Here is a 21,205-nt window from a genome sequence, read left to right on the forward strand (position 1 = left end):
GTATCGATAACGAAGTCCAGGAAAGTAATCACCTCATCATCCTCGTAGGAGCAGACCATAGTTAAATTTAAGTGAAAAAATATTGGAAGAATAGCAAAAACAAGATAATGTTTTTGGCGAACAGTTTTTTTTAAAACAGTTTATGGCGCTCGAAGAATCTGTCTCCACAGCACGAGAGCTATGCACAGCCACTGCGCAATTGCTGTTTCCTTGCTGCGAATTTGCACTGGCTTCGCACTGATCAGTGCGCAGTGATTTCAGTGCGAAGACGCTGTTTCCATGATTTGGAGAGAGTGCAACTCCGAAGTACTGCGCATCATGGAAACATAGTGTTTGAGCAATTAGCTGTAGGTGATCCGCTATCCATCAACCAATTAGAAATTGCATTGGAGATATCGCAGGTCCTTTTGTTATCTGATTATGGAATTCATTCGCAAGTAGTTCTTCGCCAGGCTTGCGAATATGAATTGACGCCAATCTTAATAACTGTTGAAATTGGATCAGTGCGGTCAACAAACAGCCAATCAATATGCTAATAGTTGCGATCCTCGGTGTCAACGTTCAACACGTTGAAAGTCCATCACATAGTCGCTAGCAACAATTACGTTAACCGCTCATCCATCGCAAAATGATGTCAAAGCAGTCCATCGTTGCGGTTCATCGCACAGCTAATCGTCGATTTGAGCGATAGTGTGTACGGGCCTGTATAACATAATACGTTTTGTAAACCAAAGAACTACCTTCACACATTGAGCTTAGGGCAGTTTAGTAATTGCGCCTGCAAGTTTGTAATCATCAACAAAGTTTGCATTTCTAAAGTATCTTTATACCGCAACTCAGCCAGCTTACCCGAAAAAACCGAAAACTAGAATCAAATAGTCAATTTTCAAATTCATAAAACAATCCCAGATTACTCAAACATGTAGCTTATTCACTGCACCCAAAAATGTATATGTCACATGGGCATGTGAATTAACGCTGGTGTCGAAATCTTGTTTTGTATTGTTTTGTTCAGTTTTGTATTACGAAATCTCCAGAACTTACCATGCCAGAGTCGGGCATTCCATCCTCCCCGGCCAAAATCTCTCCACTCTCAACACTTCCGTCACTGTCATCATCTAAATTGTCATCCAGTGTGATGTCATCAATGCTAGTGAGGCCAAGAAGAGTGGCATCCTCTTTGTTCATGTGGTACTTGCGGATGTGTACAAGCATCATCTTCTTACGAGCGAAGCCCTTCGTAATGAAAATCCATTAGTAGCGGAGAATGTCTGAATTAATACTACAGTCAAACATGGATAACTCAAACTTCACAGGACCGAGCGAAAGCGTTCGAGTTATCAGAGAGTTCGAGTTATCAGAGCACTGTCACAAGTCCATGTATTTATTAGTAGATACAGGTACATATACAAACTATAATATAAAGCAATATATAATCAAAAGCATAAATGGCTTATTTCAAATTAAATGCTTCCAATGTAAAGTTTAAAATTTTTTATCAAAAAGTATAGAGATTTTTCTATCACATGAGATTGGTTTGTTGTTTGAGATGATGTTATTGCCAGGGCGTTTTCTTAGATTAAAATTGGCCAAACTTGATGGCTGTTGAAACGCTCATAAGAAAAGACATCTTTTTCTTTTGAGCATTTTAACCAAGATCATTTTTGTCAGTTTTTTTTAAGTGTATGCGAAGGTTACCTCACTTTTCCTTGCTTTCGAAGGGCCATCGCCAAGCGGATGTTTGGTAAAAATCAAATTTCACCTTTAGAAAACTCATTGACAAAAATATTTTGCCGATGATGGTAATGACAGCGCCTATGACCTACGAAAAGTTAAGGTTTACCTCTATGGCTTGGAATAACGTGATTTTCTAAAGCGATAACAACCGTTTCGGTAGCCGTTGGGCAAAAAACTGTTAAAGTTAAGAAAGTTGAGGTCGAGTTATCTAAAGCAATTTATCATTACGTGGGAACGGACCAAACAAAACCGTTCGAGTTAACCATGTGTTCGAGCTATCCGAGGGCGAGTTATCCATGTTTGACTGTATATGTATTTTGCATGAGACGCTTGCCACATACCAATTTCATAAAACACCCTTTCTACACTTTGACAAAAACCCCTTAATGGAACCAGAAAGCTATAACTTTTGCAACAACAGAATGCCGAAACACTTCCATCAAGAAAGTATTTTGAACAATCTCTTATAAAGTTTGATCTACCAACGACAACAATAAACAACAAAGTATCGATATCTTTGTATATAAAGCCTACCTTTTCACAATAGCCGCATTTAAAAGGCTTTATCTTGAGATGGACACTTTGTATGTGTGAGTCCATGTTGGTCTTACTAGCAAACATCTTCTCACAGAAGGCGCATGTGAAAGGCTTTTCCCCTAAAAAAGATTGAAGAATCTAATAAGAATCGCAAGCTAAGAGGCCAACATAAAAACACCAATGTATCTAGCAACTCTGAGCATATGCTAAGAGGCCAACATAAAAACACCAATGTATCTAGCAACTCTGAGCATATGCTAAGAGGCCAACATAAAAACACCAATGTATCTAGCAACTCTGAGCATATGCTAAGAGGCCAACATAAAAACGCCAATGTATCTAGCAACTCTGAGCATATGCTAAGAGGCCAACATAAAAACACCAATGTATCTAGCAACTCTGAGCATATGCTAAGAGGCCAACATAAAAACACCAATGTATCTAGCAACTCTGAGCATATGCTAAGAGCTTCTCCCTAACTTGGATATAATCACCCTACCTACCATATAGGAATAATATTGCTGGAGAGTGGACTAAATTATCAGTTATCATCAACTGGGTGATTGGGTGGATTTATTGCAACACATTTAAAGATGTAGTTGCGTCAAAAATGAAATTAGGACCCATAAAAGGCTAAAACATCAGCTACAATTTGATGCCATTTTTGTCTTTGTAGACCAACCCTGACCAGAGATATATGCGTTTGAATGAGGCCCTCTTTTAAAAAGCTCACGTTCCAGCGGGTGCCAATTTCGTGACGTCACTAGCTTGTTTTCTGAAACGAAACCACGAGCGATAAATATGAGGTCGCTTCGTTAGCCAATCACGATCGCGAAATTTTTATATAGACCGTAATAAATGTTATCACTCGTAAAACGCGTTGTCTGTGATCTCGAAGATTCTCATCGCTAGAGAATTCATGCTCATCGTTACTGATTCAACGCGTTTCAACAATTACTAAGTTATACATAGTTTTAAAATGGCTTCAAGTTCGAGCGACCGCTACTCAGAGTTATCTGAGCAACGTTTAGTAAAAGATTAGAGTAGACAGCCTATGGCCAAAGCTGACAGGCGTCAGCAGCGTTTTGCTGCAGAAGAAGACAGAATGGAGGTAAATTAACTTAGAGTCTTCTATACTTTAGTAAATGTAATATTTTTTATAGTCATAAATACATATACTAATTAATAAAATGATAATTCTTTGCTATCTCCAATCATCGTTTCATAGCTTATCTGCCGTTTTACCTAGCTATAATATTTTTTTCGAATTTTCTTTGGTAAATTAGAGTCATGATTCCAAATTATTTTCACACGTAGGAAGTGGGTAAAATCGATTGATCATTGCAAATCTTTAATTTCCAGAACCAAAGCTTCGAATCGTTGGCTTGGCGTACTTGTGCCTTTATTAAATGTTTAGTCGTTTTTAAAATTACACTCGCAATCTATTTAACTCCCAATTTGGAAGCTGTCAATAGATACGCTTTAGAATGACATATCTATGAATGACATATTTATTGCATCTACTTTGTTTACATTTACTTGTTTTACTGATTACAGAATGTTTATGTCGTCCCACCAGCCGAAGAAGCTTTGTCAGTGTGGAAACTGCTATAAAGGAGAAAGCAAGACTTGAATGCGTGCTGGATGATGTTTTGTTTGAGTTTGTTGCAGTAGATGAATTTGTCTTATTGTATCAGCTAATACTATGTGAGTGGCCACGACTTGATGAATATTTTTAATAAAAGCTTTATGCCAAGATGAAAATATTTTTGCTTGTAAAAATTATATAATAAAATAATATTGTTGAAGATAATGCAAAACATGATTTGCAGAATATTGTAGTGAATCGGATATGGTATATGGGTGTCCGCAGAACTGGAGAATGTGAGTTCAAATCCAGTTTGCAGCAGACTTCTCATCCTTAAACCCTGTCTATATTCTTTTCAAAGAGGTGGCTTGCTAGTAGTAAGAAACTAGTAAGAAACTAGTACGTAGGCAATAGGTAATAGGCGACATAATGTGGGCGGGGCTTATGGGAGGCTGTATATCGTTTATATGGGTAGCTGCAGAACTGTGCTGATACAAAGACCGTGTTCTACATAAAGTGGCTAGACAGAATTACCGTAGACCGGTAGAATTGGTAGTCGGTACCCAAATGTTTACACAACATTTGGAGAAAGTGAGTAGAACAAACTTTCAATTTTCGTTATTTGAGGCCTTTTAAACATTCATAATAATGCATCTGTAGCAGGATTTAAAATTTTATTCTAGCCAACACGAGCAAATACAAAATAAGATATATGCCAATAGAGCCGCGTAAGACTAGACTTTTATCGCAAATAGCCGATGTGAATACGAGAGATAGAGAGAGGTTGCCAAACGCGTGACATCATTTTTGGCGAGGCTGGGCACGTTTTTGTGGCCTGAGCGTTTTTACGGTGATCAGATTTTTTCGGTTTTAATCTTCAAATATCTTGGCAATGCGATCGCGTAACACAACAAACAACATATCAACTGATAGAGAAAAAAAATGCTTTCTTTTAAGATCAACTTAAATTTTGACGCAACTACATCTTTAAATGAATTTGAACTATTCAAATGACATAAATATGAACCGACTATATCAAAATTACAACTACATATAATTCAACAACATATAATACAACTACCTATAATAAAACAACATATAATACAACTACTTACCCTACAGGATGAATTTATTCGCGGAGTTAAATTTCGCGAAAATTGCCTTTCAAGCATAGTCGCGGATTAATTTATTCGCGGCTGAACACGGTCACTCTTTATGAAGAGTTAACTCTATTGCAGCTAGCAATAGAGTTAACCCTACGCGTGCGCACACCGCGTGTTTCGGTGTGCGCATACACCGAAACGCGATGTACACCACAGCTTGCAACTACGAGTCGATCATGCTAAGCTATAAATTTTTGCGGCGTTCAGAGGTTTTCACGAATATTCATTGATTTGGGGGCCTTTGATGAACCAACAATTTGTGGTAAGTAATGAGTTTGTTCAAAACCATTTACTGATTTAGTTGAATTTTACTTTGGTTCTTCGACAAAACGCAATATTTATTTTTTCCATCCCTACCGCTTCATTATTTGTTTTAGTGCGAGAGAGATTTTTTATCATACACGGAAGCACAATGACTGCAAGGGTGGTAGATGTTATTCTTGGACGATCACCAATCATTCAAGGAGGTCTTGAAATTGAGGTAGAAGTGACTGCAGCTGCTAACGAGGATAATATATGTTTTAAAAAAGGAACAAAAACGTCTTTACGAGTACATATTTTTGGCCAACCGGCAGAACTTTGCAATAGTAAGCCACAAGGAGAGTTCTGATGATAACTTTCTTACCAGTCATGTAGTAGCGAGAGAATCGCCTTTAACATCTACCCAAGACAGTGACATTGCTGCTATTGCCAAAATAATTAGCCAGAGAGCACCATTACACGCTAATATTCACTTATCAAGAGCACCAGTTTAATTTTATTGCTAGACAACCGCCATATGGACAAAACTTTATATTTACTCCATTCATCATTTGTAAAAATTGATTTGTATTTGAAATATTTTATTTGTACACTCAAGTTTGTAATAAATTATAATATATCTATACATGAAATAAAATAAATAATTTAATCATGTTTGCTGCAGCGATATCAAGGAGTTGTTGTCGATGAAGGGGTCTAGGTTGACTGGTTGCTTCTCTGCCAATATTCCTGCCTTGATGAATATTACTACTTGTTTCTGGCTTTCGTAATCGGAGTAGGTTGTTTCATTCTCAATCTGCAGTAAACACTAAAAAGAAAAAATATTAATAAAGTGCAAAAACGTGCTGTGGTGCAGAAGTGCAAAAACAATAGATGAAATATTTAATGAAAGCGATCAGTTTTTAAACAAAAGAATTAACTAATGCAGCTAATTATGGAAAAATGTATCTGCACTGCAAATCAAATACATACCATAATGTCCAGATCAGAATCATGATCGTCCTCAACTTCGGTATTAGAGATTGATGGAGTTGATTTCAATGTAAAAAGACTAGGAAAGATTTTTTGCGATGACGAAGCCATGCCGAATAACTTGTGAAAACCTTGAAAAATTTTGTAGTAAAGTTTGATGCAATGGCAATAAAACTCGAAGCCCGGCGATGATTTTAAAGAAGTTTTGGAACTCGGCTACGTTTAGTACTTCTGCCTAGCGGCTATTTTTGCAATGACACCATTCTGCATATCTTCTGACAAACTTTAAATAATTCTGTAAAGAAATGTGATGCATTGGCAATGGTGTTAGCTCAAAGCCCAGGCAATGATTTTAAAAATGTTTTGGAACTCAACTACGTTTAGTATTTATGCCTAGCGGCTAGTTTTTAATTTGATGCAGTAGTTATTCTCCTTGTGATTAAAAATAGAACTAATTATTCACGGAATTTAGTAATTCGCGGAACTGACTTCGCAAAATCGCGAATTTTTAGAACCAACGAATATTTTCATCCTGTAGGGTATAATACAACAAAATATAATACAACTACATATAATACAACAAAATATAATACAACTACATATAATACAACTACATATAATACAACTACATAAAATACAACAACATATAATACAACTAAATATAACAAAATTCAAACAGCAAATAGACTATCTCACCAGGGTATCATATGATCATTTCAGTTTATTGATTACGCACTGATTGTTTTGGTTGGAACGAAGTAACTCTTGCTAATTAAGCAGCATTTTAATTGTAAGGCGTGTACGCACATACATGTAAGAGCAGATCCAAAGGTCAATGGTAATCATTGCTATCGCTATGGTTATGTAGCAAGATGTTAACACGGGTATAATAGGGCTAGTTGAAAACCTTCATGCAATTAGAAATGTATTACAGCTTTAAAGGTTGACTTGCAACAAAATTCACATTACAGTTATTTGGTATCAAAAGATTCACCATGTCTTACTCTGTTGTGTTGTAGGTGTCAAATATGTGGAAATGTGATTACAAGCTCTTAAAAGCTCAAAAGCGAAAAGCCGCCGTAGATTGGAATCTGTTCATTTATCTGACGTAGTCATTCCAGTTTGGTTATCGTCTTGTCATGTATGTTCTCACGTGAATTTAAATGCCAATAAAAAGCTTAATGTAAAACTTATCGTAGCACTAGTTTATGACAAACACTTCGGGTTTTACCGAAGACCCTGTATCAAATATAGATGCTCGCTACTTTACAGTTTTCTTTTGGCATTATTCAATCGTCAAGTCGTAATCTGATCACTTGTCCCAATACTTCGCAAATGTTTGTGGCTCTTTTCGATTATCACAGGTAAGAAACAGGCTCGTCATGATTATCAGACAATGATATATACTCCTTCGAAGTAAGGTTAAAAAGTTTAACGATTTTTTACGGTAAGTTATCAGATATCAGTGCTAAAAGTGACAGCATTACAATGACGATAAAACAGACGTGTAAAAACAATAGACATGGTTTTATTTAGCCTGTCTTGACAAGCTGTTGTTTTTGCGTAGTTGTCCCCCCGTCGAGCAACAACAGCTTGTCACAAGACGTACTGCACCTGATGCATCAGCTGCACTTATAGGGAGTTGTTCTCTTCCGTCTACGCGGCTTGGCCGCGATGTTATGTCGGTCGCTCCATTGGTAATCATAACGGATTTCACGCAAAAATTTATGTAGAAAAAAAACAAGATTACAACGTTTAACCAAAGACCAGTTTCTGTGATAAACTTTAGTAGAACTTAAGAATAAAATAAACTTAAAATAAAATCCATAAGAGCAAATAAAACTGACTGATACAAAAATAGAAATAAAACTGACTGAGCGCACAAATAACGACATGTTTAGTCGCTGCTGTTGCCTAAGTTCTCAAATTATAATAAAGTTTACTGCAGAGAGGGGTCGCCAGTTAAACGTTCTTATCTTAATTTTTCTACATAAATATTTGCCTGAAATCTATTATGATTACCAATGGAGCGACCGGAATAACATCGCAACCGAGCCGCGTAGACGGAAGAGAACAACTTCTTATAAGTGCAGCTGATGCATCAGGTGCAGTACGTCTTGTGACAAGCTGTTGTTGCTCGCCGCTCGACGGGGGGACAACTATGCAAAAACAACAGCTTGTCAAGACAGGCTAGGTTTTATTGAATGCGTGAAGTATATTTGTGAAAATATTTTGACGAATGAGGTTGCATGAAAGTGTAAACAGAAACCATCCTGTAACAACTACGTCCCACTTGAGCCGTTTTGGAAAGCGAATCCAAACTAGGGCGGTCTCGTGTGGCTGCGATTAACTGTTCGTTTTTGAGCTTTTATGAGCTTGTAATCACATTTCCATATATTTTGCACCTACAACACAACAGAGTAAGACATGGTGAATCTTATGATACCAAATAACTGTAATGTGAATTTTGTTGCAAGTCAACCTTTAACAACATTTACATCCCAAGCCTTTGTACAATCTGATTCAAAATAAGCTATTAATATAGCAATTAATATAGAAAACACCATAATATTACTGATATAGTTAATATAGAAAACACCATATTATTACTGATAATTATAGTTAATATAGAAAACACCATATTATTACTGATAATTATAGTTAATATAGAAAACACCATATTATTACTGATAATTATAGTTAATATAGAAAACACCATATTATTACTGATATAGTTAATATAGAAAACACCATATTATTACTGATAATTATAGTTAATGTAGAAAACACCATATTATTACTGATATAGTTAATATAGAAAACACCATATTATTACTGATATAGTTAATATAGAAAACACCATAATATTACTGATATAGTTAATATAGAAAACACCATATTATTACTGACATAGTTAATGCAATAAAAGGACGGTCTGTAAAACTCACCTGTATGGACACGGATGTGACGCTGAAGATGAAACTTTTTATAAAATTTCTTGTTACATTCTTCACATTCGAAGAGACGCTCCTTGGGCTGATACATCTTATCATGTACCTTGCGAACGTGCCCAATCATGGCACTCCTCGTCTTAAATGACAGGCCGCACCGAATACAATCATGTAAGCGAGCCTAAAAGATTATGCGCATAGGCGTTCAAATAGCGCGAGTAACGGAAATGATGTAGGGTGACGAAAGATCATGCTATATTGATTGATGAAAAAAAGAATTGGCATACCTTCGTATGAACACCAGCTATGTGGGTGTTAAGATTGCCTTTCCACGGTGATGCATACTCACAATATGGACACTTGTTTGGTTTTTCACCCGAGTGAACATTGCGGATGTGTTTGTTGAGGTCATACCTTCTCACAACCTGTCAAGGAAAACGCACATGCATAACAATCGCATATACCTGGTAATATTCAAACAAAATCGGCTCGCACTTCAGTTAAAGGTTGAATGACAGCTCAAAATATAATTGTGTTAACTGTCGCAGATAACATTACAAAACAGGATTTAATGGATTTTAATAAAATTTTTGGTGTACGTTCGATCAAATACTAGGTTTTATCAACATTTTGAATTTCAGTTTGTTTAAAGGGGATTTTATTTCTAGCACAATCCTCAAAACAAGATGCACAAGACTATTAGAGTAATTTTATAACCACAATTCAAAAACATTCGGGAAGCATAAATATGACCTGACTTTTCTAGAGATTACGCAATTAGCTGCAACCTAACCTACATGTGCAGACAATTGATGTCACGAGGAGTTAACCAATTGCTATCACGCAAGGCTTATAATAGTTGTTGCTGCTTATTGCCCAGTGCTCATCTCACATTTGATGTGAATGCTTATTACATACTACAAAGTCTATTTGCAGGAATTATCAGATAAACAAGCAACTATCGAACAGACAGGTAGTAGATTAATAATCACGCCATGTCTATTGTGTACAATTGCTGATACACTAGTCAACTAAAATTGCGAGATTCGCAGTCCACTAAATTATATGCTTTTTTGGAGCACAATTAATGTATCAGGTTTTAGCACAGCAATATGTTTTGTACATTCATTGTGTTTTCTAATACGATTTGTGTAGTGCAGCCTAGTTATAACACGTAATATAACTCTTAACTTAACATAAGTCTTTCAGATTCTGTATTAAAAACATGCCAACATTGCCTTCTGCTAGATTGCCTCCAGTTGCTTTATTCGGTGCACATGTGTTTGCTTTGATGAGTAAAGAGAGAGCCTATTGCTCAGACTGGAAGAATATGCTTTTAGCAAGGGTATGCCATTACTAGAAGATTTGGAGCCTACAGCCTTGCATTCAACTTGGCCAATGTGTTAGCCAAAATTCAACAGCAGCTCAAACAAATTAAAAATTGGGGGTTTCCGATTAAAATCTCCATTCGAGAAACAAACATTGCCAAACTAGCTTGTTGTTTGCCAAAGATGCATTTAAAAGCAACATGATCTTACCTCAACCTTTTCCTTATGACCAACGAAATGAACAAACAAACCGGTTTTCAGGTAGTGAAACATGGCGGAACCAAATGTTTTAATTATAGGTTGTTGTTTGTGCCACGTAGCTCAACTCTCAACGGCTGATCCAAGGTTTGCAAAAGGTTGGACAGTCACACTACTTTGCAATTTTTAAATTTTTACAGTCAGTGCTGGTCCTCACCAGCTGTGATAAGTGATCGACCTACATATCTTGAAATAAAGTTGCTCTTTTTTATGAAGAGTCAACAATCATATAACAAATTGGAACGAAGACATGACAAAATGTGAAAACAAGACAGAAATCAGCAAAAGTGATAGACTTGAATGGATAGTAAATAAACTTGAATAGATTAGTAACAAGCCAAGGTCAATCACTTTTACATTTACATAAAAAACTTGTGAGCAAAGCTAATTTCCTATGACAGCCATTAATGGGCACACAAAAAATATTCAACATAAACAACATACTGTACACTAGGTTGAAAAGCGTTGATTAATACGAAACAGTGCCGTTAGGCACTGTTCCGTTTTAAACAGAAAAGTTGCTGTCACGTTAAAAAGCACCGTCCTGAGTTCTGCGGTCTATACAAAGGTGCGGTCTATGTATTGTTTTATTATCGCTTTTTGAAAAATAAAGCAGATGCGGCTTATATAGGGGCGCGGCTTATATAAGGGCGCGGCTTATATAGGGGTGCGGTTAATATTGGGGTGCGGCTTATATAGGGGTGCGGCTTATATAGGGGTGCGGTTAATAGTCCGAAAAATACGGTAAGTACAAGTAGTGCTATAGTAGCCGATGGAAGCCTTTGGACCAATGAAGCACTTGGACCAATGAAGCACTTGGACCAATGAAGCACTTGGACCGATTAGAAATTAAAGAATAATATTTGCATCTGAAGGTTGCATGCAGCACCATCATTAAGATTTTAATATCATTACACGCTCCTAGATCTCCTAGAGTCCTTATTTTCAAGTTACTGATATGAAAGCAGTTTTAAATCTACCTGCAATGATTGTCATCTTTTAAGTAGCAAGTGTGAAATATTTCATTGTGATATTTTCTACTTGGTAAATATTTACCTAATCAATTATTTTGGTTTCTTATTTTATAAGTTCTTATTTTGTTTTGAAACTTTAAAAGGTCAAATTTGTAAGCTAAAGTCTGATCAGGTATGACTCAAACATATTCTACTAAAGCCCTACATAGTTGTTGTTTTATCATGTCTGAAACCTACAAGTACATAAACTAAGCACTATCGAACGGTTTATAGTAGTGCTGGATAACGATTCGAGTGCATTCAGTTTTTCAATAGTTGTTCTCTCTCAGTTCATCGAATCAAAAGGAGAAGACAACTGCGTATGAACCGAATTTTACATCACGATTCGATTCAGTGTCTGCGCATGCCCACACAGCAGCTTCCTAAGCAAATTTTCGTGAGAGCAAAGATCGGTCAGCAAATGTGTGTAGAGTTTTTTTAAATCCAAATTGTAGCAATAGTCTTGACTCTTGCCAAATTAACTCATGTGATGTTTTGTAGTTAAGAGACTTATATTTGTAATATCTTATTACAGTATTAATCTTCATTGCTTGTATTTGTCCTGAGCATATTGTAATTTTTTTATTTATTCAATTGTTTTTAAATTAATTAATTTGATGTTGATTCATTAAATTTTAAAGATAACATTTTTCAAATTGTATTGGTTAATTAATATAATTGAAAATGTCACCATTACTTAAACATTTTTTGCAAATAATAATTATTAGTTTACTATTTATAAATAAATATACAAATCTCGGTTCGATGTGGTTCATAATGACCATCTGTGTAAACCAAAGTAACAAATCAAGATTCGGTTTCATTCAGTTTTCAAGAAAAAACAACTCTGAAATTGAATGCATAATGCAGGTAGACATCGAACAGCTCCAGTTTATAGTCCGAAAAGTACGGTAAATAGAAAAAAATGTAATCAAGCCAACATGATGGCGATGATGTGACATACCTTCTCACATATAGGACATTGAGTGTTCTTTGGCCGCACAAGACTGTTTCCTCTTTCTCCAGTTGTTCTCCTGTCGACAAAAGGAGGTCGTTCCACTTTACCGACCGTGATAGTAAGATCATCAAGTAGGTTGTTGGAAGTCTGCAATATATCACTGTGAGAGAGCACCTACAAAGCTGTAGCCTCCTTTAAGACAGAGAATAGCATCATTTAGCAAAGACTCAAAGACAGTTAAACTGGTCACCTTTTTGGGAACAGAGCTCTGAACCTTTGCTTCTAAGGACCGTGCTTCTTTGATCTTACTGTCATAATCGGGGTCATCACCATGCTGAGCTCTAATATGTCTCACCAATTGAACAACCTATGGCAGATAAGTATTGAGTTATTCCATAAGGACAGTCACATAACATTTTTAACCTGAACAATAAATGAGCCTGGAGGTACCTGAAAAGATAGATGTGTGAAAATGAATTAAACACAAACACTGATAAGACCGTGAATAGTAAAAACCTGTGATGACTTGCAAGATGAAAGATAAAAAGCTTTGGACAACAAGTTGAATCTGATATAAAGAGCAATGTTAGAATGGTCAGAATAGAATGATTCCTATAACTAAAAATAGACTATAACTATTTCACTGAAACTATGCAACGTCTGTTAGAATAGATGAGAACATCTAGTCATGACTTCAACAGTTGACAGAATATACCTACCTTAGCATCACAAAGTGAGCATTGTATGAGATTCTCGGTATCACCACTTCCTCCCATGTCCTTAGCAGCAGCTTCAGCCTTGCTCTTTCTAAAATATTGCAAAAAAATGTAAGGCTATGGATTAAAAAACGCTGAAAAATTATACGCTCCCCAAATGGTTAATGAAGTAGGGCACCATCGAAGGAATCACAAGCTGAGAGGAGAGTGAGAGGTAACAACACGAGTAGTGAGATACAAAACTATAAGTAATGAAGGAGTAACAAGCAGGTGGTTACACATGCTTTCTGTTTATGGGTATTATTAAATATGAGCATTTTTAGTGATTGACTACATAAACACTAACAAGCTATCTCATATAAAAACACCCGAGTTATCTATATAAGTGATTACTTCTTAAATTTTATAATTAGGAAAATTAGAACTGGCCTCCCCCAGAGAAGGTAAAAATTTTATGTATTGATTATTCACACATTAGTCATGAATCTATCGCAATAGGATTTTCAGATAAGAAATGGAACTATTTTGATTGAGCAGCTCAGTTGATCATATGGTTGAAGATTTCACAAAGACTCTTCTTGGTAGGGTCCAGACATGTGTGAAAACAACATCAAGATTTGTAAGAAATGAAAACTGCCACCATGGCTTGACAAATAAGTTTAGCAGGACAGTAGACTCGAGGATAAATTAAAAAACTAAGAGACTGAGTTAACTACAGAAAACAAAGAAATATGGTTATCAACTTCACTCATTGAAATAAAAAAGGTATTTAGCAAACATTGTAGCCGAATCAGCCAATGGAAACATCAAATAAGTGAGGAAAATCTAATGGATAAAAATTAAAAAAACATTAATATTTTTTAGGTTAATGTTGCAGATTTTTGAACAAACTTTCAGCCAGTTTTACTTTCCAGTCATTCATATTTTATTGATTGGATTCGTGCGCACCTGAACCTCTGCCCAAATTCACTAGTAGACGGTTTATTAAGATGGTCAAGCTTCTCAATTATTCTACTATATAAAGTTAAATTCTTGCTAACGCAAATAAAGGACTACCTTTACCTGCATCCCCTTTAATCAGTCTTATTAATACAAATAAAGGACTAACTCTACCTGCATCCCCTCTAATCAGTCTTATTAATACAAATAAAGGACTACCTTTACCTGCGTCACCTTTAATCAGTCTTATTAATACAATTAAAGGACTAACTCTACCTGCATCCCATCTAATCAGTCTTATTAATACAAATAAAGGACTACCTTTACCTGCATCCCCTTTAATCAGTCTGATTAATACAAATCTTCAAAAAAATATGTACGTTTCTAAGAAGCGAAATGTCCTAATGATGCCCAGTCAAAGTTTGCCATTGAAGGCTAAATCTAGTGCTAGTTCCACTGAACACTGTTGGTGCAAGTATAAATGTACCACAACAATATTCCATGAATACTGCAAGCACAAGATCTCTCCTCTGAAAATGAAAGGTCGAAGAATTTAGTAACTCTACTAGAATTTTCTAAACAACAAACATGATAATACACTTCCTAAGTATAATGGTAACATACTTGGTGGCAGCAGACTTAGTAGGGGCTTTTCTTTTTCTTGAAGGAGATGCCACAACCTCTGGAGGTAAGTCTATTAGGTCCTCCATATTGAGTGTAACCACAGTCGCTTCCGCTTCTTCCTCATCTTCTGCTGGGACACCCTTGGTCCTCCTCCTACCTCGCCTCCTTGCTGTAAACAATGTCACTCAACCAAATCCAAAAACATAGCAGAATCATAATTTTGTTTATCGTAAAGTCTCTAATTGAACGCCATGGCGGTCTATTTTTCAACCCTTCCTCTATTAATAGTTGCGGTCAATTGGAGGCAGCGTTCAAATAGAGGCTGGCGGTCTACTTTTAAAATGGCTGGGCAGAATTACTGGAAAATAAATTAGCTCTATTACGGGCGAAATGAATGTCACCTAGATTTTGCTTCTTTTTTTTCGGTGGAGCGATATTAAACCTTTTGGATGCAATAAATCTGCTAACTAACTTACCTCCAACTTGTCAAAAATCTCTTAATAAAAATGCATCAAGAAACTGCGAAATATCTCTATCAGTTGTTATCTATTGCTTGCAATTGACCCGCGATGATATTATAGCCTGTGCCCTTCTGCGCAAGTTGTTGGCATTTTCAATTTTTATTTACTTCTAAATTTGAAGACATACTTTTATTTTATATGATCTATATTTAACAGTGTTGAATAAACTCTCATTGCACTTATCGAGATGTTTGCTATAGTTTGCAGCCAAAACTGTCTGTTTATGTGCAATAGAAGTGGGGTTATGAGCATCGATCCATTGTAAGCCGTGTTTAATACGATTTTGTGGACACTTTTCTACTGATCACTTGATATGATGGGTTCATAAATATCAAAGACAGTCAAAGTAGCGGTCAAATGGAGTTGGCGTTAAAATAGAGGCGGCGTTAAAATAGAGGTGGCGTTCAATTAGAGGTTTTACGGTATATTATTCAGAAACCAGTGAGACCCAGTCACTGTATAACCTAGATGAATTATACAATTTTATATACAAGACAAAGGGCTATACCTTCAGATGTTGAAAATGGGAGATTATGACAAAGATATCCTGATTTCCACTGAGTAATGGGTTAATAATTATTTTAAAATAGCATCCAATTAGCCATTGCTCACAATTTTTGAAAATTAAAAACTGATTCAGTGTATGCTGTTTGACAGGCTCACAAATCCTGTTGCCAATGGGCAGTTTTATGGAAGTAGAGGTCGTTATATAAGACCACGAACTGAAAATCTATCATGTGGAAAACACAGAATTTGAATTGCTAAAAGCCAAAGTTGTCCTGTATGTGATAAATGATAACTCCCAATTACACAATGAGCAAAGACAAAACACTTGTCTTTTACTGACTTCGACGTACTGACTTTCACTAACAAATAAAACTGAGTGAGACACATTGTATGTCATACCCACAAGAAGCAAACAGGCCAAAAGTACGAGGCCAATGGGACAAAATATGAAAGACCTCTCTGCCTTTCGTATCTAGATAAAATCTTTCATACTTTAAAGCAAACTTTTACAAAACGATGTTTTTAACTCGAATATTTTATATGTAGTCTCTTGCAATTAGAGGTTCCAGTAAGCTAGCAACGGAATAAGGGACTGAACATTTCGAAAAACTTTGACCTTTGTGTATCATTTCAAGATATGTTAGTCCCACGGTATTGTGCTGCATAGCGAGATAAACTTGCTTTCCTTGCAGGCCTATAGGCCCTGTTTACCAGAAGGAAAAATAGAAGCTTGTAAACAAGGAGACAAAGGGTCTACACTTACGAGCTGGGCTAGGTGCTTCTATTTCTGGTTCTTGCTCTGCCGCATCACCTGTAAAAATGAAAACATAACAAATATACTATTTCTATACCATCCATATACATGTACTGTATATATGAATTTCAATTTGTCTTTTGCGTGACTTTTGGTTTCTAGTGTCCCTGTGTGCAGTTATATTTACAAAAGCCTATCAATGAAAAATCCACATAAAACTGGAATTAAACTCATGACGATTGTAACTGCAAGTGTATGTGCAAACACTCACACCTAACCACAAGTGTATGTGCAAACACTCACACCTAACCACAAGTGTATGTGCAAACACTCACACCTAACCACAAGTGTATGTGCAAACACTCACACCTAACCACAAGTGTATGTGCAAACACTCACACCTAATCACAAGTGTATGTGCAAACACTCACACCTAATCACAAGTGCATGTGCAAACACTCACACCTAACCACAAGTGCATGTGCAAACACTCACACCTAACCATAGGTGTATGTGCAAACACTCACACCTAACCACAAGTGTATGTGCAAACACTCACACCTAACCATAAGTGTATGTGCAAACACTCAGTACTAACCACAAGTGTATGTGCAAACACTCACACCTAACCACAAGTGTATGTGCAAACACTCACACCTAGCCACAAGGCTAAGCCTTTCTTATCTTCACAGCCGCATTATCTATGGTCTAATTATTGTGATTGCAGGTTACAAGCCTAAATGCGTATGTACCTTTTATTATAAATTAATATTACCTTTTGCATTTGCTATTCGTTTTAAAAATTTTTGAAAACCATTTCAAACTCCATTACCATTTTTTTAATTTGTAATTTTAGAATGCGCCATTTCAATTTTAAATGTCCTGTTACAATGCGACTGTAACGGCTCACCTTCAATATCCGGTTATTGCAAAGGGTTAGAAATTGTAAAACCGAAAATGTTCACATGGAAATTCAAGCAGGAATTTATTCTCCTCTCTCGGTTGGGTCAGACAAAGTAACACTCAAAGACAGTCCGATATCTTATTTTTACTTTTGTGTCACTATCGAGAGGTAGCAATATCGTCGTATTCAAAATTTTAATGGATAGCTTTTGCAGCAACAGTAACCTTTCTTATACAAAAATTATTATGTACTCATCATTATTATTAATTCAACATAATCATGATTTTATTTTGTTCTATCAGTCCATTTTGATTGTATTCGTATCACTTTTCATTGTAATCATTGCAAAACAGCTAGCCATTACTCATCACTTGCTAATTACTTCACATTTAAAGACCTTTACAGTTGTTTTAGGTTTTCTCTTAATTTATTTAAACTGCACAATACACTTTTCTCATGGTATGAAGTTTGAAAGTTATGATGATAAATGTTGAATTTGCTATATAAAAATAAATTTGCCATACAAAAACTTTTGCATTACCCTGGCAACGGCAGGCACTCAGTAGTGATAAATTAAATTACTGGAGAAATCAGAGTTGGCCTCTGTTAAAACGAATACTATTAGTTTTATGGTACTCGTTGCCAAACGAGGGCCCAACCTACAAGAAACAAGCTGGCTTTCTAGCAAGTTTCTTCCTTGAGATACGAATAATCTTTGAGATATGAGCTGGTTCTCGATGGCCCCTACACTATATGGCCAAGTATGCGAGAGGCCATTTTCGAGAACAGCATCACTTGGTCTCTATCCTCACATAAGTTTGAAAAAGGTTTTGAAAGGTTGGATGAAAGTTGTAATAAAAGTGAGGCAAAAAGACCGCCTAACCAAAAACAGATGCTAAAATAATACAATGATAAAATGAACTTTCGTAAAAAGATTAAAACTGCTTCAGGTGTGTGTTTGGTAAGCTAATTTTGTTGAAGCTTATTTTAAAGTTTTTATTATGTAGGGTCACACAAGTTTATTGCACCGAAGGTGTTGCTCCAAGTCTCTCTCATACAGCTGTTACCCACTACGTCTGCCTCGAACGTAAAAACACCATACAGTAGTGTACATTGATATAACGTACATAAACTTGCAGATCATAACAACTAAGTAGGTAAAAATTTAGAGAATTATTTGTAAGAAACACCTGTCTATTGAAGTCGTTTAAATAAATAGCTCACAAGGAGGTGATCAATTTTTCAATCAAATCAATTGTGTACTATTCAACACTCATGATGGTAGAATATAATTTTATACGATCAATAAAAGTTAGAAAATTACAACATAAGTCGGAATTAGGTTTGAACTATGTTTGACGTAGTAGCAACAGTTGTAATACTTTGAGCGAATGGAAATTTTTGCAACCAAGTTGTCTAACCTTGGTGGTATTTTACAAAAATTTTCAGCTTAAAAAGTTAGCAAAAATTTCTATTTACACGAAGTATTACAAACACAAATTCATACGCTAGTGATGTACACTGCAGATGAATGTTTCGATTAGAAAAATTCTGGCTCCTATTTTTCACCATTTTTTCAAAAAGGAAGCCATAGGAGGTGAATATATCCTTTACATTTTTCTATATAAACTGAAATTATTTTCCTCACATGCTGAATACTTGGGTACAGCGTATTAAAGTGCACAGTATGTAGCGCTATCGGTATAGGCCTTATAAATCTGATTTTGCCAGTATATTATAGGCATAATTGGGACAAAAGAAAACATACATAAACTGAACATAGACCTACATACAGGCATGAACTGGACATAGACCTACATACAGGCATGAACTGGACAATTGACTAAACCAGACCACCCGATACACTTATTAGTCCACATACATTCTAGCTGAGTAGAGTAGGCAGACATAGATGTTTAGATATTTTCAGCAGAGAATCATCGACGAGCTACTTGTACAAAATAAATCAGTCAAACATAGATGAAACACTAACATAGATAAAACACTAACATAAATACATCTTTGTTGATCAATAGTGCAACAAATGAATAGCTACGGATGAAGACCGACTCAAAATTTGAAGTGATGCAAATCGAATGTCTCGTGATACTAACCTTCCTCTTGCTCGGATTGCACCTTTTTGGGCCTACCTACTTTCCGACGACTAGGCGATTCCACCTGAAGCAAAACAAATGACACTTACTACAAACATCAACTGGTTATCATTTACTATTATCAATCTATTAGAAGTATTTACATAATTATTATAATTATATATAGTACTAGCAGAGCTACAACAATGAAAACCCTTATTTTTACATGCAAGAGTCACACCTTAGTCACGGCAGCAGCTTTCTTAGGAGGCATTTCTTTCAACTATCCAGCACTTTTTAATAAACCTACAATATAAATATTATAGTAGTATAAAACGTTGGCACTGTTACAAGATAGATAACAAATCAGGATTTCAATAGACAGCACTTTGGAGCGACTAAAGATGACAAACACACCAACAGGCCTGCCAACCCAAGAGTGGGGAAATGCGTGAGATTTGGTTTTGGGGCAATTGGTGTGTCAATGATAGTATATATAAAAATGTGGAAATTGGGGCAAAAATCTCACGCATTTTTATTTTTTCTTTGGGGTGATTGCGTGAGTTTCACGCCTGATGCGTGAGAGTTGGCAGGTATACACACCAATGAATATTTCAAAAATGATCATAAGCAACTAAGTCGGCTTTGGTAGTAGTCATGCTGAAAGGGTGACAATTTGAATAAAACAAAACGAGAATCGTTAGTCGTACATACGTTGTTTCGAACCATCTGCAGTAATGCTTCAATCAACTGGCATGGATTCTATACATGCCCAAGGGTCGGACATTGGCGCCAATTAACATAAAGTAATTGTTCTACATGGGTTTTGGAAAAAACGGCGGATGATCACTACAATAGTTTTGGTTGGCCAATGCAGATTATTAGTTCATCTTACACGGATATACATGCATCAAGAGACGTGAACAAATAAGATTTTATCCAATTCATAATACCTATTATGGAACGCGCGTGCAAAAGAAGATATGGTGGTAACTGACAACTCCTGTTGGCTGTAAATAAACGGCTACCGTGTCTTACCGTTGCAGGGCAAGAGCAGGCAATAATCAATATAGCTCTACAAAAAGTGAGTATTATCATACACGTTGCAGCATTTACTAGATTGTTTTAAAATAATTTTTAAATACAGATACGTGGTAATAACTATGTTAACAAATGCTTCGAACTTACAACTGTGGAGATCAGCGAGCTGCAGTGGATTGAGCTATCAAACGGAGTTCTCTCCGCTGCTGACGAAAAAGAAAAGATGGCGGAGATTACGCCTAAACATTCTGACGTCACGGTCACTTTTCCGGTCGTTAGCCAATCAAAGAGTTACCTTCTCTTCACGTGCCAATAATTTTTATAATGTCATGGTATTGGA

General features: G+C 36.1%; 1 protein-coding gene across 3 annotated transcripts in view; it reads right to left on the reverse strand.

Moving 5' to 3' along the window:
• Positions 1-21,104, reverse strand: part of LOC137386886 (uncharacterized) — a 36,199-nt gene extending 15,095 nt beyond the window's left edge. Inside the window, exons 1-12 of one of the 3 annotated variants that reach the window (XM_068073076.1) lie at positions 21,013-21,104; positions 20,066-20,130; positions 19,846-19,909; positions 16,837-16,884; positions 15,046-15,214; positions 13,486-13,573; positions 13,017-13,133; positions 12,773-12,913; positions 9,497-9,634; positions 9,207-9,390; positions 2,272-2,393; positions 1,045-1,236 (exon numbers count right to left, since the gene is read on the reverse strand). In XM_068073076.1, coding sequence (XP_067929177.1) covers positions 1,045-1,236; positions 2,272-2,393; positions 9,207-9,390; positions 9,497-9,634; positions 12,773-12,913; positions 13,017-13,133; positions 13,486-13,573; positions 15,046-15,214; positions 16,837-16,884; positions 19,846-19,909; positions 20,066-20,098 — 1,296 coding nt within the window. In that variant the 5' untranslated portion in view covers positions 20,099-20,130; positions 21,013-21,104. Of the gene's footprint in view, positions 1-1,044; positions 1,237-2,271; positions 2,394-9,206; positions 9,391-9,496; positions 9,635-12,772; positions 12,914-13,016; positions 13,134-13,485; positions 13,574-15,045; positions 15,215-16,836; positions 16,885-19,845; positions 19,910-20,065; positions 20,131-20,538; positions 20,610-20,777; positions 20,796-21,012 lie in introns of those variants that run through there. The other 2 variants (XM_068073079.1, XM_068073077.1) reach the window with 2 other exon arrangements.
• Positions 21,105-21,205: the final 101 nt, after the last annotated feature.

The sequence above is a fragment of the Watersipora subatra genome, chromosome 2, assembly GCF_963576615.1.
Source record: "Watersipora subatra chromosome 2, tzWatSuba1.1, whole genome shotgun sequence".
Classification (NCBI taxonomy): Eukaryota; Metazoa; Bryozoa; class Gymnolaemata; order Cheilostomatida; family Watersiporidae; genus Watersipora; species Watersipora subatra.